Genomic DNA, 27,502 nt, shown 5'->3' with positions numbered 1-27,502 from the left:
GTATGGCATGTATAAACTGTCAGAGAGGCTTTATACACATTTGCTTTGTGACTTGAAAAAGTGGGGAGTTGTAGGTTGTCGGTAGAGTTTTGTAGCTAAGAGTCAGGACTTTCAATTGAATCCTTAAGCATAAAGGCTTCCCTTTCAAGCTATTCTGACATGACCAAGCTACAGAAATGTAGTTATAGAGCCAAAAGAAAAGAAACTGGGATAGGATAAAGTGGTGGAAAATGGAGTAAAGGGACCTGAGAGAAGAGAACTGAAACAGGAAAATGTAAAACAAGGAGGTTGGGAGAAGGAACAGGTGTAGTAGGGTAGGCAAGAGGGTGATGGGGCTGAGAGAATTATAGTGTTAGGGAGGAATAAAAAAAAGATTGGTGAAATAGTGTGGAGTAAAGGTAAGTAATGAAAAATGCTCACTAATTTCCCCATGTAAAAAAAAAACAACCAAAAAAAAAAAAAATAGTTTCCCCCTCTTCCTCACTGGCCACTTTGTGTACAATAATTGCTGTTTTGGGTCTCATAAGATCCCTCTGGAATATGTTTGTACAGTTTCTTTCCTGTTTTAGGATACTTTACACACATTATGATAATTCACACATATAAAAATTATGCATTCTTTTTCAACTTGCATCTAGTTCTTTAAAAAAAATCTGGATGCTTTTCATGTTAGGGAGCAATGTGGATTATAGGTGAAAATGTAATTTTATTAACACAAAAAAAGTATCCATAATTGCTTCTCATGCCTGCCCTTTGTAATTGCAGACAATGACATTTAAGAAGAGCACTCAACCTATAAATCATCACACAAATTCTATGTCTGCTGTCATGATAATTTAATTGCAAGAGTCCAAACTAATAAGGTAATTAAATTTTTATACAAACGTTCTTTCCGCAGAAATAGAAAAGCTATGATTGGACTGTAGGCAATGCTATGCATTTTAAAAATAAGACATTTTGTATTTGAGTCATGTGAACCTTTGCAGTAGTTATGTAATGGTACAATAAATTGTGAAATTACTGTCACATTCTACAGTGTAAATATCAACAAATACTATTGAAGACAGAATTAGAGCAGCCTCTTCAATATATTATTTATGTGCGGGTTTTATTTGCAATAATAGGAATTTCACATAAATGTCAACCACTGTAGGATAACAGAAACAACCTTGTTACTGAACCAATATACCAAGTAATTAGAGTTAGAACTTATATTAGATCTTACATATTTATATATTTTCGAAATTATCCACGAGCTAGAAGCAGCAGTTTGGCCTTTGTTTCTAGAGTAAAAATCATTTATTGCGTGCTGACTTTATACAAATAAATTTCCAGGAATAACTAACATAATCCATTTATAAAGAGAAGGAATAGCAAGAAGCAAATCTTGTATGATTTGGGCCTTTTTGTAAAGAAATGTAAGAACATATTTCTCTAATGCAAGAAATAAAGGTAATTATACACACAGTATGAAAAACTATATATATATGATTAATTTATTTTGTAAAATATATAATACGGTATAGTAATAAACTATCACAATAAATGTGCATCTTACTTGCATGGATTTCAAAGCTCCATCTTTTGTAGCTATCACATCATCAGAAGAATATAAGCAGGCACTGATTTTTGTGGTTTATATGTTCCCATTCTGTGGTGGAAACATCCATGGAAACTGTATCCTTGCATCTACTGTGGTGCCATCCAGTATTGGTGATTTGATTCATGGTAACACAATTGGGGTTAAACTGGTGCACAAGGGAATTAGAAAATCAATACTCCCATGTGAGTAGCTATTGACAAGATATAAGATCTAATTGTCTGGGCAGCCATATACCACGTGCTACCTTCTGTTTTAAGGTCCTATACATATACCTTAACAATTTAGACTAATTTAAGAAACATGTGTTGCCTTAGTATAGTAGAATGGTGCCATGCTTGAATAATTGGGTCGCTTATCGAGTTGCAACTTGTGTTGTGGGTTTACTTAAACCTGACCTGCATTGATTACTGGGCTCGATTCAATGACCTAACTAAACCTTAATTGGCCTCAGCAGTGTTAAAAAGTAAGCAATTTCATGACCTGACTAACCTCATAGAATGAACACACAGAAAATACTACATTTACTGAAAGCAATTCACTGAGGTGTGCAGTTTGCACCTAAACACTTCAGATCATGAAATATTTCTTCTATGCTCCACTAGAACTAACTAAACTAAATGTAGACACTGTACAAGAACCCAATAATCACACTACAAATGCATAGTAAAGCAAAAATAAACTGTGGCAAGGATATATAACCCTCTCAGTGCTAACACTTTCAAGTTCTGTGAATAGTAGACTTCAATCACCATAAACTCAAATTGTGAGTTGGATAAGATCCCAAAATACAGGGGGTGGGCTCTCCACAGTATTCTGTAATCTCAGTTAGCTCACATTTACCAACAAGTCTCTGATTAAACTTGAGCATTCTTTTTTGGACAAATGGGTTTTGACCAAATTTTACTGTTTTGTCCATTCATCCAAATAACAACTAAACAAATGCAACATTGAACTATATACGCAATACAAAAATCTTCATTCATTTGTTCCGCAGCCGCCATTTAAACTACACTAAGAGGAGGAGAATCTCGCCATTTTGCCTGCACTAAGAGGAGGGACATTGAGTGAGTTGATCTTGGTTTGTCCAATCAGCTCACTCCTGTTACATCATGGCGAGGGTTTGTCCAATGGCTGTATTGCATCTTTCAAAGAAAAAAACTGACTAATAATGAAGAGAGCCTATATAAGAGCAGAGCAGGCAGGGGATCCGTTCATTTCACTGTGACTGTTTATGTGACACTGCTGTGCTGCATCTGAGCATTTTCCAGAGTGAGATTATTATGTGTGAGACTTGGTGACCCTTAGGCTGCCATTTCACAGTCTAAGACGCTCTAAAATTTTGATTTAATTAAGACCATTAATTGATTTAACTAATTAATTTAATTAAGATCATTTAACCGGACCACTACTATCCTTAACCCTATAACTCTAAGCTAATTTTGACCCTCTTTCTTTCATCCATTGTCTCAAATTCCCTATTGAACTTCTTTTACATGTATTTCTTGTTTCCATGGCAACCGGACCAACAAATGGGATTTCCAAAAATAAGATGGACCAACTTTGGTGCCCAAGTCTACTTCTGATTTATATTTACATGCATTTTGGTTGAGAATAGTCGTTTATTAGCTTTTAGTCAGGAGCATTGGATTTCTCTGTACATGAACAGAACAATTCTTTTGTATTTTCTGACACGTAGTACATCTAGTAAGGTTCATTAAATCAAGCGTCTTAATTCTTGTTTGGATTTTCCTTAGCATCCACTTAATCTATATCCTTTGTATACCTACTTGTCTTGCTATTTCCTATAGTGTCTTGAGCAAGTCCGTATTCGACAGTGCCAATTTACCATCGATAACTAACACAAAAAAAAACAACAGTCCATCAAATTGGCTAAAATGTCTTGCTGAAACATATTCCACAACATAAATCTAGCTGCCCGCAGAGGATTTATGGATAATTACTTTTCCTGATTCATTTCATGTTCACAATGGAAGGTTTTTCCATCTTTATGACCACCATAAGCTTAATGAACATTCACTAACAAGTGCAGAATACATTCATAAAATTAAAAGCTGATTTGGGGGATTTTTTTGTATTGTGTATTCCCACTAGCTGTTTGCTTATTGGCTGAGATAAATGTTTGCTATAGTTTAGGTATGTGCACCCAAAGAAAACATTATACACAATGAACAATTCCAAGAATCTTTAAAGCGCCATTTGGGTATAACTCTACTTTTAGTTTGTTCATAATGATGGAAATGAGGCGAACTTGATCTCACGTATGCAATGTCAAGTCGATTAAACTAAGAGCACATGCAGGCACTGAAACTAAAATAACCAATATGTCTTATGTCCCAGAAATACAAGGCACTTGAGCAGAAATTAAGGACTCATGTCACAAAGCAGTATTGCCCTGCCAAACACAAATGCATGCTCTGTGATCTGTCTAAACTGTAGAAGAATCATTGCAAGCTAAATGACCACTCCGCTTAGACATTTATGTAAAATGGATATTAGCATCTAGTTTGCATGGATGCCAATGCATTTTCTGCATGTAAATTGCTTCAATTCTTATGCAGTTAGAAAATTAAATATCATACATCTTTGCTGCCTTTTATCTGCATTTATTGAGTAGTTAGAAAATGCACTGGATTCAAGTCTTTGGCAGCTGGATTCATGCCCTGAATTTGGCTGTTGCTATTCCCTTTAATTTCATCTCATTTTCTAAATCCAGTATTAAAAGAACGTATGCATCAATTTGCATGCAGAAAAATACATTGGTGTCCGTGTTAAATAGACTCTAATACCCACAAAATAGCCGTCACCCATTTGAAAGCAAAGTGTAGAGGAGCTCCACGTGTCTGCTGGAGACAACGTATCTCAATTCAACAGTGTATTTACTGAAGAATCAGTCCGATCTGAATAAACAATTTGCTGGAAAGTGCTCGCCAAAGAATGGTCACAAACACACTTGTAGATAAACCAGGGTGGTAATTTTAATGGCAATCATAACACCAACCGGTTTTGACATTCATATGCCATCTTCAAGTTGATGCATAAACATACATGACTGAACAAGTTAATTTATATTCACTCCCCTCAGGGTTAATTAACCCAAAAAGGGTGTGTTACAATTAAAGTGACATGCACATAAATTAAATTTGCAGGTAAAAACAATCTGATAGCAACTGAAAATGTAATAATAAAAAAGTACACAATATAGAAAAAAATCCAACAATACTACATTTTACAAAACCACTGTCCTATTTATTTTCTGTTTAATCCTGCAGAATTATTTTCATACTGAAGTGCTCTCAATTCCCAAATCCAAAAACAGGACCTTAACCCTATCTCTTTTAACCCTCAACATACCAGGAGAGCCATGGCCAGTCACATGATGTGCGGCCATGGCATTTTGCTTTTCCTTATATGTGCCCACAATTTTTAGAACATTTTGGATAGCAGACTTATGTTCTGCCATTCTTTCTTTTAAAGGTCTCTGGGTACATTCCACATAAATCTTGGAGCACAGGCAAAAAAACCCGCATATACAACAAAATAAGTGGTTTGTATAAACTTGCTTGCCTTGTACACAGTCCTGTAAGTCACTGTGTACCAAATGGTTTCTTAAATTGATTTGTCTCTTAAATGCCAAACTAGAGGCATAAGAAATGTGTTAATTTAATTATTCCTGTTTTAAGATATGCCAATCACCGGACAAAATATTTCTTAATCAATCAAACAATGGTGGGTAGGCTGTTGTATATATACAAGTAGGATAGTCAAGCCTCCTTCGCTTAGAGGCTTGGAAATCATTAACCATGGACTCTAATATGTTGTTTGTCAGTCTTTCCCCATCCCTCCCCCCAGTGTATTACACTATGTTGAAAATTAATGTATGTCTGTATAAAAACCCTGTGTGTGACTCTGAATACAGAGTTCCTGTTTCACTCTACATTGGTGTTGCCTGATGACTGAGTGAATTGCTAACACTCCCTGCTCTGCGTGCTGTTCTCCTTGTTCTTTACTCTACACTAAGCTTCGGCTAGTGATTTGGGTGACTGGTGGTGGCATATATTATGTTGCTCAGCTCTTTTGAGAGCTGGTAGGCGAGAAAGCAAGGTTCTGACAGGGTACAAAGGGGTTCCGTCACAAGGATGATGGCTGCAAAAAGTGGTGTTTCAGAGAGCTTTTGAAAGTCATGAGTGGGGAAGGGATTTTTTCAGGTGAAAGACGCAGGATTTGGTGAGGGACTGGATGTGAGGGATGAAGGAGAGCAGAGTCAAGTTTGACACCAAGGCAGTGAACTTGGTCTGTTGGTTGGATAGTGGAGTTGTCAACAGTAAGTGATATGTCAGGAATTGTGGACAGAGCAGATGTCGAGATTACCATAATCCAAAAGGCGAGGAGGGAGATGGAGAGGAGGTGCTGTGGGACACAGAAGGGGTTTACAGGAGGAGAACAGACATTTAGGGTTATGGGAAAGGGAGGAGATTTATGAAATAAAATAGTTTTGTTTGGGGGTGATGAAGGGCAGGTGTATAGCAGCATGAGTTTGTAATGAGTGAAGTCATTGTGTGAACGAGACTTCCTCCACAGGAGATCAGCAGTATGTAAGCATCTTTGGAGGGGACAAGTGTGTGTGGAATGTCATGCCTGAGGTGGATGTCATGGGGTTTAGCTCACAGTTACCAGGGCATATCTAGGGCTGAGGCTAATGTATGGTTAGACTGAGCTGTAGCTGCATCAGGACAGGAGGAGTAGGAGGTACTTAAAAAAATGGCTCGAGTGGGTCTGTAAACTGTTAAGTGTTGAGATCACAGAGAAGTTTTGTAAGGTTTGTGGTGGTTTCTTAAGTAGGTTAAGTAACATACTATGGAGACCGTGCTGGGTAGACACAGTCCTTTGTAGTGTGCAAGGGCCAACTGGAGAGAATAGTTGCTATAAAGCCAATGAGTAAGAGCTCTCAAGGAATTCTGATCACCCAAAAAGATGATCTCCCATGGACCCGCTGCCTTCGCTTTGGCCTAGTTGGCCTGGGACAGCATTTAAACACTCCTCATCTGTGTATTTCAGGTAGAAAAGAAATATACGTAACCTAGACAGTGGCAAATATACACAGGTTAAAATTAATCTAGGACAATTTTTTCTGATATATTTCGTGTTCAAAGCACTTTACCATCTGGTAAGCAGAGTTTGTAAACACTTCAGAAGATCAAACACAAACCGGTGAAGCACTGCTTTATACAGTATATGGCTATTAATATATTGAGCATGGCGCTCAATAAAAAAAGGAACACACTATCAGTGAAGTTTGCAAAACCACTAAAAGTGACACCAATAAATAGTTAATAAGAACATATTTTTGAGATAGAGCTTAGTCTATATTTTAAATAGTTCTGCAATACACTGGTTAGGTTAGACCATTTTCAGTGTTTATTAAGTCTAAAAAAATTGGGGGATTTATGCAGAGTTGCACAATTCCATATGTATTTAGTATACGATGAGTTCAGGGACAAAGGTATGGTCTCAGTGGGAGTGGTTGCCATAGGCTCATGTCAATCAAGCTTTGCCAAATTCCTTTTATGCACACATATACAAATAGAAAACTTTATATATACATATTTACATAAAAATAATAATAGTATATTGTGGTCAAAGATGCACAGCACCCAGGTGTCCCATAACAAAGGTGCCCATCAGGGTCAGTGCGAGCTGGTGTGTTGAGAGGGCTCCGGGAGAGGAAAGAGAAAATGAAGGAAGAAAGGGAGAAGAGTTTGTCTGTATGGATAACTGGAGGACTGGAGAGTGAGTAAGAGTGTGTGGATGTATGTATGTGTAAGTGTCTGGTTTCAAAGCAGGTGTGTGTATGTACGTTTGAGTAAGAGTAAGGTGTTGCAGTGGGTGTTTATGTATGTGTATGCATATGGTGGTAGAGTGAGTGTATGTACGCACACTATATGTCCATATGTGGAGACCGTTTCCAATTTTAGAGTTTAGGTGTTTCAGCCACACCCATTGCAATGTGTATAATATCAAGCACCTAGGAAGTTAACAAATATGTAACAGCAGTATTACTGCTTTGTGTGACATTAAATCCAAATATTTGAAGGTACTGCAAATTAATTTAATGCACAGCTAAACTACCATACAATGTACATATAAAATGAACTTCCACAGGAAGGGGGAAATTCACTCAGAGTAAAATAAAGCTCCTAGATGGTCTCAACAAGAAAAATAACAAATGGTCTCTGGAATTCCCAGGCACTTAGGTCAAACTTGATTACATTTTACAATGTAACAACAATTTTACAGATTGTGTGTGCTTTTAGTTGAAATTATGGTAGGTATAAAATTGTAAGATGCTGCAATGCTGATAATTATGACCCTTTTGGGGAAAATAGTGACAAATGCTATAATCTCTCTGGAGTGTGCTAACGGAATGTTCTGAATTCTATCCTCAGCGTTTAAGGTAGATTTATAGTCCAAAAAAGAAACATTGTTTTCTACTTTTTGTTTGTTCGTTTTTATGAATTGTCTTTTCATATAAATGTGTTGTGTTTATTAATGACTTAGAAGATCATTGGGAAGATTTAGATGCGATGTTTACAGGTGAATTAGAAACCTAGCCTTTTTCATGTAAGCTTGTCTGCAAAATTGGCTGTTTTTCTGTAAATTTATCATTCAGAAATCTTGCTTTTTCCAATAATTAGATACCAGTACCAGACAATATATTGAAGTCTGAAATAATACTGAACAGTTTGGGTGGTATACAAAATGTGTGCTAGATCTCAAACTTGTACTCCAGCCTTGTTTAAAAGCAGTGCTTCATTATGTTATAATTACAATTTGAATTATTGATTATTATTGCAATTTCAATATCTGCTTTACATCTTGTGGAGCAATGATCTAATAATTTGAAATACCATTTTAGAAACTTCAAAATTATCTTTGTAACACCATTCTTCTTGACCTAGAATTGCCTGGCCTGACAAATAGCATCTTGGAGTGTGTTTTTGCAGACAGCAAACGAAGCAGGATATTACACTTTTATCTTTTCACCTTCTATCTGGGTATATTTCCTTATAGTTATCTTCCTCAGCATCCATTTGCAGTATATGCGCCCACTATACATTTCAGAACGGATTCTTACAGTACAATGATTCCGATAAGTACAAATGGAAATTATGATGGACATCTACTAGTTTAATAACCTTAATAAAACAACCAAATAATAAAGCACCGGTGGGACTAAAGGACACTTATATTTTTGCAAATGGAATCAAGATACTTGGGGACTTTTCGGGTATGACCTAGAGACTCCAGATGAAACACTGCTTTCCCAGGTCTCTGGTCACATCTCTCTTTTTCTGTGAGTCATAGCCACACTCCTCATCATTCTCTTCCCCTCCTGTTCAATACTATTTAGGGAAAAGAAAAAATGTCGGTGCGCTAAGCTAGTCACAGGCTCAAATAATGCAAATGTATAATATGAGGCCTACCAAACAGGTGTAAGCATGCTGCAAAAACAGTGTATTGGCTGTACAATGTATACAAAAAACAAAAACTGTCTGCGCTTCTTACCCTAATAAAGTTGGCAACAAATATATAAACATAATATAAATGAGAGGTTTTGGTTATATGAATTGGCCAAAGCATAATTAAGCTCACCCGCCATGTCAAGGCACACTCTCAATAGGGTGAGAACCTACTCTCACCTCCTACACAGTGGGCACACAAAGCAGTTTATACTGCTACCAAAACCTTATTAATGTGTTGGGGGAGGTGCAATTAAACCTCCTCCCTATTAACCCCTGGACAGCAAGCTGCAACCAGACTGATGAGGAGCCAACAACCTCAAATATGTGCAAACAGGGAAAAGAAAAAATGTCGGTGCGCTAAGCTATTCACAGGCTCAAATAATGCAAATGTATAATATGAGGCCTACCAAACAGGTGTAAGCATGCTGCAAGAAACAGTGTATTGGCTGTACAATGTACACAAGAAACAAAAACTGTCTGCGCTTCTTACCCTAATAAAGTTGGCAACAAATATATAAACATAATACTATTTAGGGCCAGCCCAGCCTCTCTGTGTAGCTGCAAGGGGACAGGACTAGCTAGCCTCAGGTACCTTATGCAAACTAACAGAGCGGCTCATACAAGGGTAACAAGTGGGAGAGCTCTAGTTGGCCTGTCCTGGAAATTTCCTATGCTTCTTGAGGGATTGACTGTACATTTAATAAAGACAAGATTCAATTTAGGGAAAAATCTAGTGATTTGTATTTACAAAATAAAATAAAAATTAAATATTTAGTGAAAATTAACCAATAAGTGACTTGTCACATATAAATGATATATTCACTACTGCACAAAATAAATTGATATCCACTCAATAGATATTTTAGCAGTTGGAGCTACATATGTTTCTGGCCATGTTAAACTTTTATATTTTGTACATTACGTGCAATATCTTTAGAAAAATGGAAATGTAGCAACTTAGGTATTCAACAGAAAAAGATACCTTTTCAACAAGCATGTCGAGATTTCACAGAAGATACATAAAATATGACATGGAGAGCATTAAAGGCAACCTTCCCTTATATTTGGTTGCACAACCCTTGGCAACAATGACAGCCTTTAAATGTTGTAGCTGTCTGTAAACTTCTTACTCCTGTCTGCTGGCAGTTAGTCGCACTCTTTAATTGCAGTGTGTTCAAGCTCTTACATGTTTACAGGAGTTATTTTCCTAATGACAGATTTCAGCTCAGATTGATTTCTTAACTATTTTTAACCAGCACAGGGAGACAGGAGCATATCGGGGTCACGCAACGCCACGTAACCCCAAGGTGAAACTGAGGCTGCTCGCACAATGTGTTGACCAAAGCATTTTCACTACACACTTTTTTCAGGAGATTTTATAGATGATATAAAAATGTTCAAGAGTGCCAACATTATAGGCCTCCCTCTTTTTGCAACTAATGCCCCTTGCTATACAACCCAGCACCCTGCTTGCTTTTTCTGATGCTTTATTGCATTGTCTGCTTACCTTTAAGTCTTCGGAGAGAATTACTCATAAGTCCATCTCTACCATTGTCACTGACAGATCACTGCCTACAAAGGTGGCAAAGGTAAATAAGGGATATACTTCTATTTCATTAAAAGGAAATCTACATGCATTTCTATGCAACAATGTATCCTCAAGTAACCCAAAATGGCTACTTACCTCATCACATGTAGTCTGGAAATCCATATGCCGTGGCACTGATAGGGTTTCTTGTCTTCAAAACAAAATAAAAAGTAAATGTTACCATTACATATGTATAGCTCAGAGTTATTTTTTGGCAAAGAATGCCACAACAGGAACTAAACAATGTAGTATAGGAAATAGTGCAAATTTGACTAAACAGTTTCCTGAAAAAAGTCTTAAAGTATGGAAAAAGTATGTCAGTTAAAATTTTCCATGAACAACAGATAAACAAATGAGTAAAGGTGTGCTAAACCCGCGAGTACCGCGGGTCTAGCTTACACTAATAGCGGCAGAGTGTCGCGGACGTGTTGCAGCACCTCGCTTATAACACTGCGAGTGCTGCCGACACGCCGCGGAGGATCGTTGGTGCGTCGTGGGCGGCTCATGGCGGTTCGCATAGTGTAATGCGACCGCCGTGAGCGTGCCGTGTCGACACACACCCTCCTCCGTGTACGTGCAGTATGCATGTCACCTGGAGAGGACGCGTGTGCGTCATCGTGAGCAAACCGGTAGGTACAACATTTTCAGCCACATCCATTGCTAACGTGTATAAAGCCAAGCAAAATCTGTCCCTGACCTCACAAATGCTCTACTGGATAAATGGGTACAAATTCCCACACTTCAAACACTTTTGAAACAGTTCAAAATCGAATGGAATGCCTTCCCAGAAGCATGGAATCCGTTATAGCTGCAAAGGGTGGGGGAACTACATATAAAAGTCTATATACTTGTAATCTCATAAAAAAGTCCATGTTGGTGTAATGTTCAGGTGTCTCTATACTTTGTCTATATAGTGTATATGTCATAGTGTTACGTTAGCCTTGGAAAACACACATTTTAACCTCAGATAACAACAACATGGTTTTCAAATATTCATGCTTTCTTCACATAACATTGAAAGGGATGGGCCTTTAGTTCAAAGGGTAAGGAGTAGTGTGCAATCCCCCCTTGCACCACACATTTTACAAAACAACACCCTCACCATTTCAACTACAAGACCATGTGACCCTGATAAGCATTTGTCTCCCACAGCAGGCAGTGGGATTTAACTAGTTAATAGTAATGCTAGTTCCTCAGCACAATTAGTTGGTAATGTTGATAATGTGGATTTTGTTGATGTTTGTGGTTAGCTCAATGATTCAGAACAGACAGAAAAGAGTTCAAAGGCAGAGCAATCTTTACATAATACAAAGGGTGTTGCTCGCAGCCCTACCCCACCCCACACTCTCATGTGTCCTGCTTCAAGCTTGCCTGGGGACATCACTGTGAAAAAATGCTGAGTTCTCACATTCGCACTTGTTTGTTTCAAAATAGTTATGTGACATTATTGGCAATAGGGTTCTCTGCAAAAATCCAGTGGCCCTGGGCTGAATAATCCACTAGGGATGGCCCTGTTGGGAGTGGGCGGTATAAATGTTTAAAAAAATAATTATCAGTTTTATATACCTTGAATCCGCATAGCAAAAATGTAACCAAAAGGAGGTATTGCTTAGCTCCCTTGCAATAGTTTGATGCTGTATCTAGCAGACAAAAGACATCATCATAATGACAAATGTCATGCGAGAGTAAGTAAAAAAGCGAAAATTAAGAAATGACAAATAAGTTTACTCAAGGTCTGACAGAATCACAAAGTGGCATGTTATTCTAGCAGATGTTCAATAAATTGAATGTCAAAGTTGTCATTCTCAATGTTCTCATCTGGCATTGAAATGTGTGTAACCTTGGTTAAGTATATTTAGGATGGCCTGAAGTTTAATAAATCATTTGTGCCATTTTAGTTTCTTAGAGCTTAGAAAAAATGTTAGTTGTTTTAACTTAGTACTTATAAACTATTAACTAAAGTACCCATTCATCTAACATGTCAGATGCAGCACTAATCTAGATGCATTTGAAGAATATTCAGACTAATCTGTGGCTCAAAGAATAATAGCGTAAACAAATATGTTCGCTCACAAAAGTATGTTTGTTTTCTGTAAAGGTGTCTTTTGCGTATAACGACCAGTACCCTAGAGTATTTATGTCTGAGTGTCAGGTTAGTGTGTCTGTATAGCAATTCTCCGGCCCCTGGCCCCTTCTGGCACTTAGACATTCATGCTAACACACATTCCATCTAACACACACTTACAGATACACATTCATGCTAACACACACTCTTTCTAACACACATTTACATATATACAATCATGCTAACAAAAGATACACACTCATACTAACATAGACTACCTCTAACATAAATTTACACAGACACAGTCATCGTATGACATACATACATACATACATGCTCACTCCCCCTAACTCCCTTACACTCACACTCTTATCCCTTTCCCTTACCATTTAACTTGCTCAGAACCTTCTTTCTAGCTGCTTGCACAATGTGTGAGCAGCCTCGCTTTTACTGCAGGATCAAGTAACATTGCATTATGTGACCTGCCTTGTCTCAGCAAGTGGGTTGGTTCAAATCAGACTGGCAGATGTTGAAGAATGTTTGACCTGGACTAGGCTCATTTTAGGGATAACATACCAAGGGAAATTATTATAGTCAATCTCTACACCTCAACTGTATATGCTGTACAGTATCTAGTAAACCAATGAAACATTGAGAAGGATTTCAAATTTGGGGGACTTGGTGCTTTATGGTTTAGAAAAACAACACTGTGAATAGGTCAAGGACAACCCCTGAGGCCGAGGAAGGAACATGATTTAGTGGGTGCAAAATTGAAGTATGCAGTTCTGTTGAAGAATAAATATAAAATAAATAAAAAGAAAAGGTTTCCTGTCATAGCTATAGAACAATATCACCACTGGTAGTGCTTTTGCCTTTTATTATTATTATTATTATTATTACCTGAAAAAGGGCATATTTATGCTTGTTCTGCCTAAACAAAATAAGTACTCTACTAAGAGTATTCTAATCTAGAGCTATGTCTGTAAAATCATCCTTTGATGTACAGATTCTTAAAATCTGTTGCACATTACTTAGGGTAAACATTTTTAGATAACTTCACTATCAATTCTGCTACAATTCCCCCTACCCACATTATCTATTCTGTTGGACGTATGTTAATCTGTCTCTAAAGATGGACACTTACAAAATATGCCTGGAGATAGGTGAAACTGAGCAGGGGAAATATAGCTTTCAAGAAAAAAAGATAACTCACTGTGGTTTTGGGGCAAGGAAGATTTAAATACATGTAAATCATCTCTAAAATGCTAATGTTTGTGCACCTGATGGATACAAATGTAACTATTTAAAAGTATAAACTTGCATATAGTTGCTTTTTATGCAAATATCTAATTCTTATATTTGCATATTCATGAATTAAAAAACGTTGAATACTAATTTCATTATTATGGCTATCATTGCATTTCTGCTAGCATATTAAAACTATAAATGTGCTCTAAGCAAAAGCTAGTTTGGGAAACAAACTTTTAACTGCAAGTATCAAGGGACTTAACCTAGATTATATGCAGAACAAAGCTCATGCCCACAAAATATTTTTTTCATGTAAATTGGTTGTTAATACTTAATCATTACATTAACATTGTAAAGGAAAATGCCAGCACTGTAAGCAAAGATACAGTAATGAAAACTTATTTGATCCCCTGCTGATTTTGTATGTTTGCCCACTGACAAAGACATGATCAGTCTATAAGTTAATGGTATGTTTATTTGAACAGAAACAGAACGACAAAAAATCCAGAATAATGCATTTCAAATAAGTTATAAATTGAATTGCATTTTACTCATGTGAAATAAGTATTTGATCCCATATCAATCAGCAGGAGGTCTGGCTCCCAGGTGTCTTTTATACAGTTAACGAGCGGAGATTAGGAGCACTCCTAATCTCAGTTTGTTACCTGTATAAAAGTCCGCTGTCCACAGAAGCAATCAATCAGATTCCAAACTCTTCACCATGGCCAAGGCCAAAGAGCTGTCCTGGGATGTCAGGGACAAGACTGTAGACCTACACAAGGCTGGAATGGGCTACAGGACCATCGCCAAGCAGCTTGGTGAGAAGCTGGCAACAGTTGGTGCGAGCATTAGTTATTTGCAAATGGAAGAAACACAAAATAACTGTCATTCTCCCTCGGTCTGGGGCTCCATGCAAGATCTCAATGGTGAGGAATCAGCCCAGAACTAAACGGGAGGATCTTGTCAATGATCTCAAGGCACCTGGGACCATAGTCACCAAGAAAACAATTGGTAACACAGTATGCCTTGAAGGACTGATATCCTGCAGCAACCACAAGGTCCTCATGCTCAAGAAAGCACATGGGCAGGCCTGTCTGAAGTTTGCCAATGAACATCTGAATGATTCAGAGGAGAACTGGGTGAACGTGTTGTTGCCGTGTTTGGAGGAGGAGGAATCCGATAGAAAATCTGTGGAAGGAGCTGAAGGTTCGCATTGCCAAACGCCAACCTCGAAACCTTAAATGACTTGGAGAGGATCTACAAAGAGGAGTGGGGCAAAATCCCTTCTGAGATGTGTGCAAACCTGGTGGCCAACTACAAGACCTTGTGATTGCCAACAAGGGTTTTGCCATCAAGTACTAAGCCATGTTTTGCAAAGGCGTCAAATACTTATCAATGTATAATTTATTTGAAATGCTTTATTCTTCAAAATGATTGACTGATCATGTCTTTGTTAGTGGGCAAACATACAAAATCAGCAATCACTAATGTTTTCCTTCATTGTAAAAGCTACTATGTGTATCAACTTTTACTGGTAAAAAGGAGAGGTTTATTACAGTATGGGAGTATTCTTTCATGTTTTTCAGTTACCAGACAATATACTCATCACCCCTAGATAAAGAAAAGATCAGTCACAGTAATATAATACAGAAATAAACTGTACAAGGTCATTGAAGGCTCACTTCTATCCGTCAGCATGTCAATAGGATATTCCCACCTGTCAAGTAGCCAGACAAATCTATGCTGTATACTATATGACTATTTGTACTTCTTTTCTGGTAGCAGTAGACTATGCCTTGCTCACACCAGCCCAGGCTTGACATTGGATATTCCTGATTTATTCTCAATTCACTTCTATTTAGATTATATGTTTTCCTTTAAACAAGTGCTACATTTTACAGTTCAGTGCATCAAATACATTTATGTCATGGGGCTCCTAACAGCGATAATTCTATTGCATCTACTAGTAATACAAGTAGCACCAGAGAGAAAGAAGGAATATGTGGGCAGACGAGATGGACCACGTAGTTAATATTCTATGCTTATACTAAAAACCCACCATGGGAAAGCTATCTTAACTACCTGTTTACAGAATCCACATTATTATTCTTCCACATTAAGTTATCTCTCCACTATTGTTAATTTCTTTGTTGTTGATCGGTTCCAGCAGTGTTTTCTTCAGGACAGGAAATTGGTTGCCACATGCAGCTACTAATCTAATTTTCTTTGGTTAACCTTTATATCAAGTATCCTCAAAACTATTAGCCTTATTGAAAGATATGTGATCGATTCCTTTATAAATCCTCAGTCATTTGACCTGCAAATACAACATAAATCTACTACTTTAAACCACAACTAATGGTTAAACTGGTTGTATACATTCTTTTGTTGGAAATATTATTAGTTTGAAATGTGATGCTAAATTCAATATGTATTAACACTGAAATGACAGCTTCACATCGCTCGCTGTCATTTTATCCTGAGGCATCCAAAAGACAACAACTAATAAAGAAAAGAGGAAAAAAGAAAAAAAGACTAAACGTGATGACGTAAACAGAAGAAGACGGCGAGCGGGAACCTTAAAAAACCGCGAAGATACAGACGGGATACATACTGACTTTTGAATTTCTCCTGAAACGCGTTGAGAGACTTTATAATCATCGATATTTGGACTTTATAAGGACTGGCTGAGTACCATTTCCACTTTTGTGAAGGACATCCTCACACTGCTTTTATGCATAACTCATTTGTTATGCCCATCCATTTGTAAGTTTTTTACCTTTATTTATTAAACAAATACCAATTTTTACTGCACTATTTCGTTTCCTATCTTCATCACAGAAATTCCAAGACAGAAAAGAGTCTGGATTTTTGACGAGCAATCACTTTCAAGTACCCTTGTGAGTGCAATTAATATCAAAATTTTAATTTTCTGTCAAAATTTATTACACTATATTTGTTTTATTTTTTCCCACATATCTATGCGCCCCGGTTTTTTGTCTATATACCGTTAACACTGATAAAGATACTTACCACTTGATCATGAAGAGCTGATTTTACAGTAAAGACTATACAAATTCACCCAAACGTTTGTCCATGTTCTGATTTTTCTCAACATTAGATGGCAAACAATACAGCAGACATCTGTTGATGCACAAAAGAGAAGAAATCAATACAAATATTTAAAAAGAAAAACTCATGGCATAAATTCACTAAAAAAGGCAAAATAAACAACCTATAAAAACAATAGAGTTAAATAACAATAGAATTGAGTGAAGCTCAGTCTGAAAAAAGTCGAAGTTAGACACAGTTTTAAAATGTGTTGGGGAAAAGAAATGGCACAATGAATAGCTACTCAATATGCAAAGTGTTTTGTGTATTTTCAAATAGATGCAATCAGTAACAATAATTAAACTTGACGTTATGCATTCATTTGATGATTTTATCATCCATAGTGTGTGATACCCCTTTAGCTTGTATATTTCAAATGTTCTATGAGACTTTAATGAGCTGCTGTATCAGGACTTGTTTTTCTTTTTCTGCAATTGGCAAGGTGCCCAGGTAAGATTTGCGTCATTAGTAGGTTTAGCACTGAAGGAACCCTTCTGTCAAATTTCGTAGCCTTTTGCGGATCACCTGAGATATTATGTTCATAATTAAATGACCATTAATGAGGCGCAGAGTCTTTTCATGTCACATACCTGCATAGATATATAATCTAAAAAAAAAAACAAGTTATAAGCGTGGAAAAGACATAATCATAGTTTACAAATAGTATCACTTGTTTGAACTGGAATGTAAGTAGAAAGCTAACTAGAGCACAAAACAACCACTATATATCGCACATCTTGTTTTAATGTTTTATTCGGTTCAGTCTTTTACATATTAAGCATTGAGGAGGGTGTCTTGTTTAGATAGGGCTGCTCAGCAGCTCTACGTGTTTCATGTAGAGTGAGTGTCAGGACCTGGGCCAGCAGGTCAGGTAGGAGCCCAGTTGCAGGGGATACCAGGGGCTCGGTCTGTACCCCTTGATGCATCATGACTGCTAGGTAGGTACAGACAGGCACACAACAGACAGAAAAGCAGGACTGGAATCAAAGAATAATCAGTCATGCAATCAGTCACCAGGTGGAGCAACCAGAGAGCAAATGAGGGTCTAGACAGACTCTGCTGGGTTTCTCCTGTCCTCCAGTAACCTTTTGGTGGGTGTAACAGCATATGGCAGGTGCCGTTACACATGATCAGATGGGAGGAAGCCAGCTATGCTGGCTTCTGCCAACAGGAGACAGGCCAAGCTGCCAATGGACAGCCTGATCTCCCATTCAGCAGCAGGGAGATTTCTGCTGCAAAAAAGTCAGGATGTACAGGTGCGTCCTACAGGGCATCCTGGCATCTTTTTTGTGGACATACCTGTACGTCTATAGGGGAGTGAAAGGGTTAATGTGTCTGTGCCAAGAAGATCTCTACAATTTCAAAAGTAGAGAAATTGGCTGGAACAGACTGATTCAGGGCAGTAAACACCAGGCCCTTTCCTGTTCCTGCATGACCGTGCCTCTGTGCATAACGCAAGGTCAATAGGTGTGGAGAATCTCAAGCGACAAGACTGCCTTAAAAAATAGTTCTCTATCACTGCCTTCTTATCAACAATCTGCTCAAGTGTACATGGTAACAAAAATGTATCTAAAATGAACTAAAGGTGACCAGTACAAACATAAAAGTAACCTTGATTTCATGCAATAATGCAGCAGAGTCATGCTTCTTTGCAACAAACATTTTGAGTAGGCCAATCTGTATTTAAAAAAAAAAAAAAAAATCACGGAAACAACATTTTGTTGGGGAATTGAAAATATGCTTTCTTCCGTGGCTGCTTTTCCATCCCCTTTCCATAACATGGAAACTATGTATACTATTTCAAATCACTATATATTTTCAAATATATAATTAAATAGAATGTATGATTGTGGGTTTACCAAAAAAATTACATTATTCTACACTATTATGTTAAACAGCAGTAAAATGAATGTGTTCTTAATTTTTCTAATAATTATAAAAACGTATTAACAGTCGGAACGTTATTACTGTATGAAACTGATTGCAATCAACTGATTTCCTTTTGACTTTTAGATTATGTTTATTAAAATCTACATTTTCTTTTAATGAGTATTGGGTAATACAAAGCAAGACACTTCTATTATGCTCAAAGGGATACAGACAGGTATGCGTTTAACTGAAATTTAAATACAATTTAGTGTTTAATATGTTACGGCAGAAATATGGGTTGAACTTCAATTTGTAGGCTACAATTTATTTTAGGAATTTTGGAAGAAAATCGTTTAAAACACAGCAATCTAAAATGTGTTTGATCTTAAATGTCCAATTTACCAAGGGAAGCTAATTGAAACAATTCATTCCCTTGGCGTATGCTGCCAAAAAAAAACCAAACACTTTTTGTTTTGTTTTATCTCAACTAACTAGTAATTACAGAGTTTGTTAAACTGATGGGGTGGAAGATACCTGTACATGCGATTTTGTCATTCGGTACAGCCTAATGCTTTATAATTATAAGCTTTCAGCTTCCTAATTTCTCTGCTAACATACTAGATTACTAACCATAAAACCTGCAAAAAAGTGTTAAACTCTTTTTATAAATTACAGTACTCTAGTTGTACTAAAAATAACAACACCATTGTTAAAGATAATGTTAGCTTTGTCTATTATTGCTTAAGTTACACGGGCAAGAAGACACTTTTATGATGAAATATCTCCAATTTTCTGTTAAATTAAAAAAAATAGAGAAATAATTTACAGCACCAAATCAAGGAAGGATATACTTTAATCATTTAAAGTAGTAAAAAAAACTGCATTTATAAAAGATCCATTCTTTGAAGGCAAAATCAAATGTAAATACAAATTACGAAGCAACAATCTTTTATAGTAAGGGTACACAATATGTTATTCTTTACATAAAAAGATATAAATTAAACATACCTTTGGATTGTTATCACCAACAATTGGAGATAGTTGGTTAACTCCCATCAGTATTCTTACCCCAATGTACAGAATATTTATCTGATTTCTTTTCTCATTTAAAGTAAATAACTGCCCCTACAGAGTAGCCTAAGCAGTTTTAGGAGCCATGCGGATCACAGCAGTTGATATAGAGAAGAAACATTTGTTTTACACAACATACAGTTGTGTGAAAAATAAGGTACACCCTCTTTGAATTTTATGGTTTTACCATATAATCAGGACATAACAATCATCTGTTCCTTAGTAGGCCTAAAAATTAGGTACAACCTCAGATGAACACAATAATATATATCTATTATTTTGAGTAAATATAGTTTCATGATACCTTGTTTTGAATTACACATTTTAGTGTGATATGAAAGGACTTAGGATCAGAGACAAAATATAGGTTTCTCTTTCTATTAATATTGTGGTTGGGGTCCTATGATTATCAATAGCGCTATTATTTTTCATATTTTTCATAAAATACCGGTTTTGCATATTTTGATCATAATCAACCCTACAGCAAGACAAGAATCAGAGCTGCAGAAAAGAGGATAGGGACATGGAAGAGGTCGGCGGAGATAGTTCTAAATTTAGTCTTATTTAGTATGTGGGTGTGATGACATAAATATAATTATTCTAACCGAGCTAAACAATGAAGGTTTACATACAGCCCCTAGCCTGATGAGCAAGAGGGCAGGTAAATAGTTGTAAGGGTTGCTAACAGTGGCATCGCTACAGGAGGGCAAGGGGGGGCAATTTCCCCCCTAGTTTATTCCTTGCGCCCCCCTGTTGCACCCCCGCCGAATTTGGAACCACATGTTCCGTCCCGCCCCGCCCTAGGGTGACCACACGTCCCAGGCAGTTTCAGGATTGAGAGCTCTCCTTAGACGTGGATCTCTGACAGACTTGCTCTACCCACCTCACTGAACGGGGCTGGCATCGCCCACAAAGACCATTGAGCCGCGCTGACCAGCTGACTCAATTATATTTTGGATCGACGTGGGTGGCTTCTTAAAATGCCGCCCCGTCCATTCAAAATTGAATTGAGTCAGCCGGCGCCGCTCAATGACCTTTGTGGCCGGTGCCAGCCCAGTTCAGTGAGGTGGGTGGTGCAAGTTTGGCAGCGGGAACCCAGCAGAGTGCACTGTTATGGCACGTGTCTTCAGTCAGGTAAGTTGACTAACTGGGGGCATGGTTGGCAGTGGGAGGCTGGGACAAAGATGGCTATGGGAAACTGGTGAGAAACTCTGTCCCCAGTTTCCTATAGGCATCTTTGTCACTAAATAGCTCCCAATGGTACCATGTTTAGTGACAACCATGCCTATGGGAATCTGGGGGCAAAGGCATACTCTGTCCCCGGTTTACCATAGGCATCTTTGTCACTAAATAGCTACCCATAATCTTTTATGTCTCTATATCAGGTATGCTGGAAACATGCAACCATTGTGAATAATAAGATAATGTAGAATGAAGCTATTAACGCAAAACCATGTTGAATCCTTTGCCTTATGTCCAGCTCAGCTTTCTGTGTGTTATTGTTTTGTTGTGTTTTATTGTGTGAGTTCTAAATACTAAGTGGTAGGGTGATGGCGCACCAGCTATGTGATGGTAGTAACACAGTGTTTAGTGACAAAGATGACTACAGGAAACTGTTTAGTGACAAAGATGGGTAATATAATTTGGGTTGGCTTTGGGATGTGCAGCCTGTGATCTATGCCTGTAATTTAGGTTTTATCTATACCTTTAATGCTGTATAGATTAGGCTTATGTATTAAGATTTATAAGAATTAAAATGTTAAGGACATTTGCCAATTTCTTCAATGCTGTCTGTGTTCCTGTATGTATCGCTTATCATCGCAGATCTTCCATTTGCAGACCTAGGCCGCTATCCATGGTTTGACGAAAAAAGGCCCTCCTGACGGACAACAAGGATTTTTATGGACAGTTTGTCTAGTTTTCTTGATACTTTGTCCTATCTGTTAGATCTTATCGCTTGCTATAAAAAAATAGAAACTATCTAAATTGGAAGCAATTATTGAAACTCAAAAACACCAGGTCACACACACACATATATTATTCTATCATGGCCTTAGAATGGTGCACTTGGCACAGTGTAGCACACTAGAAATTAACCGTATATACAGTGCTGTTGATAATACAACACCAGTACCACTTACAACATGAATGCAGTTAAAACATTGATTATGTGTGACAATAGCTAAAATCTGTATCAGTACTAAAGAACATGATTATTTGATTATTGAACCTTAAATGGCATTTTAGCCTCTTGGGCACAAAGCACTTTTTGTAATATCCTCTGTAATTGCAGTTTAATCCCAGTTTTCACAAACAACTTTGCATTATCTAAAGATAAAGTATTTATTACTGTTTCTACTATACCTCATTAGGAACAAAAATTGCAATTTGGGTAAGATCTGTTTGAACAGATAAAAGACATTCCGATTTTTACCGTCTCATAATTGTGTTGCAAATCATTCCAAACTGTTTTATTTGGCATGCAAGCTTTATTTGTGGGTGTTTATTATAAAATGTATTATTTTTACAATAAACACAACTATTATTCTTTTGATTTTAAATCCTTTATTGACAAAGAAGAAAGAAAAGCCTTACAAAACCCTTTCTACTTAATATATACGTAATTAATTGTATATACATTATTTACAAATGCCCTTCTAAACTACTCTCTCGTGGCGTTAACTATTCTATCTACTGTACAATCTCTGGAAAAGACACCAAATCACTGTTGGGATCCTGCATGAGTTAGTTTCCATTACCACCTATACTGATAATACCTGACACCTACCTGCAATCTTTTTTTATGTCTCTAGCTGTTTTTCTCATAGTGGATGTCACTTTGTTACCTGATACTTACAGTATACAGAATAAACAACAATAGTGCCGCTAGCCAAATTTCACATCGCTTCACATAAATACAAAATATTAGATTTGTGCATTTGGATTGGTATGAATTAATAAAAATTTTACCAAAATTTGCCAGTTTTATTAATATGCACAAATATCTGAAAAGGAGGAGGAGCACCAATAAAAGAAGTTAAAATCAAGAAGAAAGCTTACAATTTTTGTTTGAATGCCATTTTGTTCTCACTCACTCTCATACACTCTCTCACAGGCTGTCTTAATGTCTCCCTACCTTCTAGCACTACCAGTTCTGTGTCTCCTTCTCTGCAGTTCTTCTTTTTGTTCTACTCTTGTTGCTCTTCTCCTTCTTTTACCAGGTCTCCCATGCATTGTACTGTCCTCTTCTGCATACTTCAGCAACAGGACAGAGCGTACTTCTGTGCACACACTCTTTCCTGTTTAGAGTAGTAGGGGAGAGATTGTCCCTGAGGTGTGTGAGGAGATAACGCAGCCGGATTTGTGAAGAAAGATAAGAGCAAATAGAAGAAGTGAAGAAGAGGAAGAAGAGGAACTCCACAGAAAGAGACAGAGAAATGGCTACATGGAAGCAGTTGTCGGAGAAGTGAGAAAGAGAGTTTTAGAGAATAAATGAGAGTGAGTGACGATTAATTGTTTCTGAATCAAAAAAGCCCTCTGAATATCATTCAAAAGTGGAAGGTCAGGAAATTTGTTGTCCAAAAACGAATGGCCCAAAACAAAAATTGTCCAAATTGTTTTTGGTGCATGTCTCTTTCCTTTTTACATTATCCTGCTGGTGTACCTAAAGAGTAGTGCTTCTGCTTACCTCTTCGAAATATAAGATAACAAATTAATTTAAACCACTGTATATCCTTTAGGTTGACATCCCTTTGTCACCACAAATTTTTCCTGCAGTCTATTAAGAAACATAGTTTCATATTTATTTTTTCTACAGGCTCCTCCTCATTGTCTAAAACCCTTCTATTTTTCAGGAATCAAATTTAAGGAACATGGGGCCATGTCGGAGTTTCTGCACATCAACAGGTGCCTGCTCAAGACCCTGCGTGAGGAGGGCAGATCCAGGAACGCCTGATTGCAGACGGCTGTCTGATTAGTCTTCCTTTAGGGTGCCCTCTACAGACAAAGAACTGTGACATGGGAACTGGCAAGCAGCAGGAGACTATGACACAGAAACTGGCACGTGGCAAGGAAATCTGGAAATAGCAGATGACAAGGAGACTGAGCCGGCAATTGGCAGACAGCAAAGACACTGAGCCAGGAACTGGCAAGCGGCAAGAAGACTGAGCCAGGCATCAGAAAACCGATTCAGACAAATCAGGTCAGGACAGCCAAGGTCATACTCATTTAGACCAAAACACGGAACACAAGGATCAGAAAAAAACAAAGTGTCCATACAAGGACACCAGTGTCTGTGGCAAGGGTTGTGTAGCTCCATAGAACATCATTACATTTTCCATTGCACACCCCAGTAAATTTCCACAATGAGCAATGTTGTTGTCTATCACTGACAAGGATTTTGCAGAGGTATAAACAAAATACAGAGTAAGTGCCAAGTCTAATTGGAGCCCAGAGCCTCAAAGAATATTTCTGCACAGTTTTTACAGATGATAATGAAGGAAATTGACCTCAGTTAGGAAAAAAGAGTCATTTGATACATGCGAGTTTATCAAGGCAGAGGTTCTACTTCAGTTGTCTAAGGTAAAGACAAATAAGTTGATGGGGCCTGATGGGATGCAACCAAAAGTTATTAAAAGAGCTTGGTGGTGTACTAGCAAAACTGTTAACCGATTTATTGAATGAATCATTGTTAACAGTAGTTAGTAGTCCCAGAGGATTGTAAATTAGTGACTGTTGTGTCCATTCACAAAAAAGGCAGTAGGGAGGAGTGGGGCAACTACAGGCCAGTAAGTCTTACATCTGTAGTGGGGAAATGAATGTAAACTATGTTAAAAGATAGTAAACATGGGTTTACTTCAGGAATATCATGCCAAACTAATCTTAATGATTTTTTTGATTGGATGACTAAAGTAATTGTGGTGGTGTGGTAGACGTTGCATATCTAGATTTCAGTAGGGCTTTTGACTCTGTCCCACATAGAAGGCTTATAAATAAACTGCAATCTCTGAGTTTAGATCCCAATATTGTTGAGTGGATTAGGCTGAGTGACAGACAACAGAGGGTTGTAGTCAAAGGAGTATATTCAGAGTAAGATCTTGTTACCAGTGGGGTACCTCAGGGATCAGTACTCTCTTCTCTTTAATATTTTTATTAGTGATATTGCAGATGATCTTGATGGAAGGTAGGTCTTTTTGGCTGACGTCACAAAAATTTGCAACAGGGTTGATGTTCCTGGAGGAATAAGCCAAATGGCAAATGATTTAGGTAAACTGGAAAAACGGTCAGAGCTCTGGCAACTGGCATTTAACGTGGTTCAAGGAAAGTAATGCACCTAGGGCATAAAAAGCCGAGGGCAGAGTATAGAATATGTGATCCTGTCTTAACTTCAATGTGTGAGGAAAGGGACCTAAGGGTAATTATATTGGTGGAGTTAAAGGTAGGTAGACAATGCAATAGTGCAGCAGGAAATGCTAGCAGAATTTTTGGTTTTATGGGGAGAGGAATCAGCATACCTGGGAACTTCTGAGCTCCGGCTACTCGGAGCATTCCCTTGCGGGACGCTGACGTCAGCTGGGTGTTCCCTTTGACATTTCAAGGGAAACTTTCCTGTCAAAAAAAGGAAAGGATTGCCTAAAGAGTAAAGAGAATTCTGCAAATCGTCCATAGACTGACTCATCTTCTCAACATGGAAAATGGCAAAAACCTGTCCATGAAGGCAGCCTAATATAGCTGCTTGCTACTATGGCAACAACTATAAAAATAAATATGTAGAAGCGACAACATGCTGCCAGATGATCTATGTGCAAGGGTGATGGGAGTTGTAGCTCTCAAAAGTATATGTACCAGAAGTTTAAAATGGTTGGACTGCTGATGGAAATGTGTACTCCTTATGTATAGTTTCTTTCTTTGGCATAATTGTGTAATTTAAACTCTTACTTTCTGTATATCTTGTATATGTCACTAATAAGGAAAACATCCAGAAAATGTTTTAATTTGTTTATTTTCTTTGTAGCTCCTCAGCTATATATGGGAGTTTATGAGAAAACTGTGAAGTGCACCATAAAAGAACTACCTGTTTCGTGTAAAACAAATGTAAGAAATCTGCATTAAACTGTTAATTCTAACACTTACCCAAACACAATGCTGCTGTCTTGACAAAAGTTCCATTGTCACCCATGAAATCAAATATAGATTCTACGTTTCTGTTCATTCCTGCACTTTGGCTCTCTGCACATCTCTGCTTTATTACTACAATAAAATTAAAATGAGCTCATAAAATGTAGAACTTTATTACATACCTCTAACATTCAGCACACTTTTATTATAAATCCAAAAATATAAAATCCAAATATTATTTATATCAATAAGAATGACCACTTCAGCTTACCATATTTTGTGACTGAGCACACTTTGCTTTTCCTCACATTCTGTTACTGAGACTAAGCCTGGATGTCAGTAATGCTAACTGGACATCAGTAACACAGAGACTGAGTGCAGAGCGGGTTCAGGCAGGGTGAGGTGGGCTGGATATTAAGACTTAATAATGATGTATCTAATGTCAACCTTGCTTATAACAACATTTTCAAGGCACTACGACTAATGATAATGATTATTTTAGAAGAAATTCACATTCCAAAAAAGTGGATTCTAACTTTTTCAACAATACCGTCCAACATTTTAACCTTTAACAACAGAGAAAGAATAGTTTCATAATAATATATTTCTAGACCTATAGTTTGACTGGGACCCATATTTTGTTTTTTCAGGCAAGCTTTTTCTCATTCAACATGCACATTTAGAAGTTCAACTACATGTTTTTACTTGTTCATACTGAAATTTAGAACCATGATTAAGAAGGACATTCTAGAACATGCTGGTGATCTGGCAAATACTTTTGGCACCATTGAACCACATTACTTGTACAACTATAAAACATGTTCATCGTGAAATAAATGATGAACACTAATTGCAGTTATTACAATTGCAAAGGCATTTGCTTATGATGCTTTTTTGTTCATTCATAAAAAGTTTTCTTTATATTATGCTTCTGTTCAGAGCTGTGCCTGTCACCCAAAGTTTAAAGAATTAAAAATTTTATATAGACTTGGTTGCTGGACAACTCTTCGTGTTCGTTTTCGTGGGGGGAAAAATCTTGGTATTCCACAAATATTCACCCGTTCCTGTGTTAGATTCGGGTGAATATTTGTGTACATTTTTTGTGTTAGTCTTTTTTCACCTGTACTTCATTGGTTGATGGCCGATGAGCCAATAGAGTCGCTTGTACAGACTTTTAAAATCCTGGTGCAGCAACTTGACCGGCAGAGACCACTGGTCTCCCTGCTCCAACACTTAAAGGTCCGTACAAGCGACTTTATTGGTCGTTCGTACAGACTTTTAACTCTTGG

At 37.4% G+C, this 27,502-nt stretch overlaps 1 protein-coding gene across 1 annotated transcript in view; it reads right to left on the bottom strand.

The window, feature by feature from the left end:
* Positions 1-26,452, bottom strand: part of SNTG1 (syntrophin gamma 1) — a 105,177-nt gene extending 78,725 nt beyond the window's left edge. Inside the window, exons 1-3 of the mRNA XM_053466769.1 lie at positions 26,229-26,452; positions 17,079-17,189; positions 10,829-10,883 (exon numbers count right to left, since the gene is read on the bottom strand). Coding sequence (XP_053322744.1) covers positions 10,829-10,855 — 27 coding nt within the window. The 5' untranslated portion in view covers positions 10,856-10,883; positions 17,079-17,189; positions 26,229-26,452. The remainder of the gene's footprint in view (positions 1-10,828; positions 10,884-17,078; positions 17,190-26,228) is intronic.
* Positions 26,453-27,502: the final 1,050 nt, after the last annotated feature.

This window comes from Spea bombifrons, chromosome 5 (genome assembly GCF_027358695.1).
Source record: "Spea bombifrons isolate aSpeBom1 chromosome 5, aSpeBom1.2.pri, whole genome shotgun sequence".
NCBI classification, from domain to species: Eukaryota; Metazoa; Chordata; class Amphibia; order Anura; family Pelobatidae; genus Spea; species Spea bombifrons.
The sequence above is the reverse complement of the archived record's forward strand: the minus strand, read 5'-3'. Positions and strand labels throughout refer to the sequence as shown.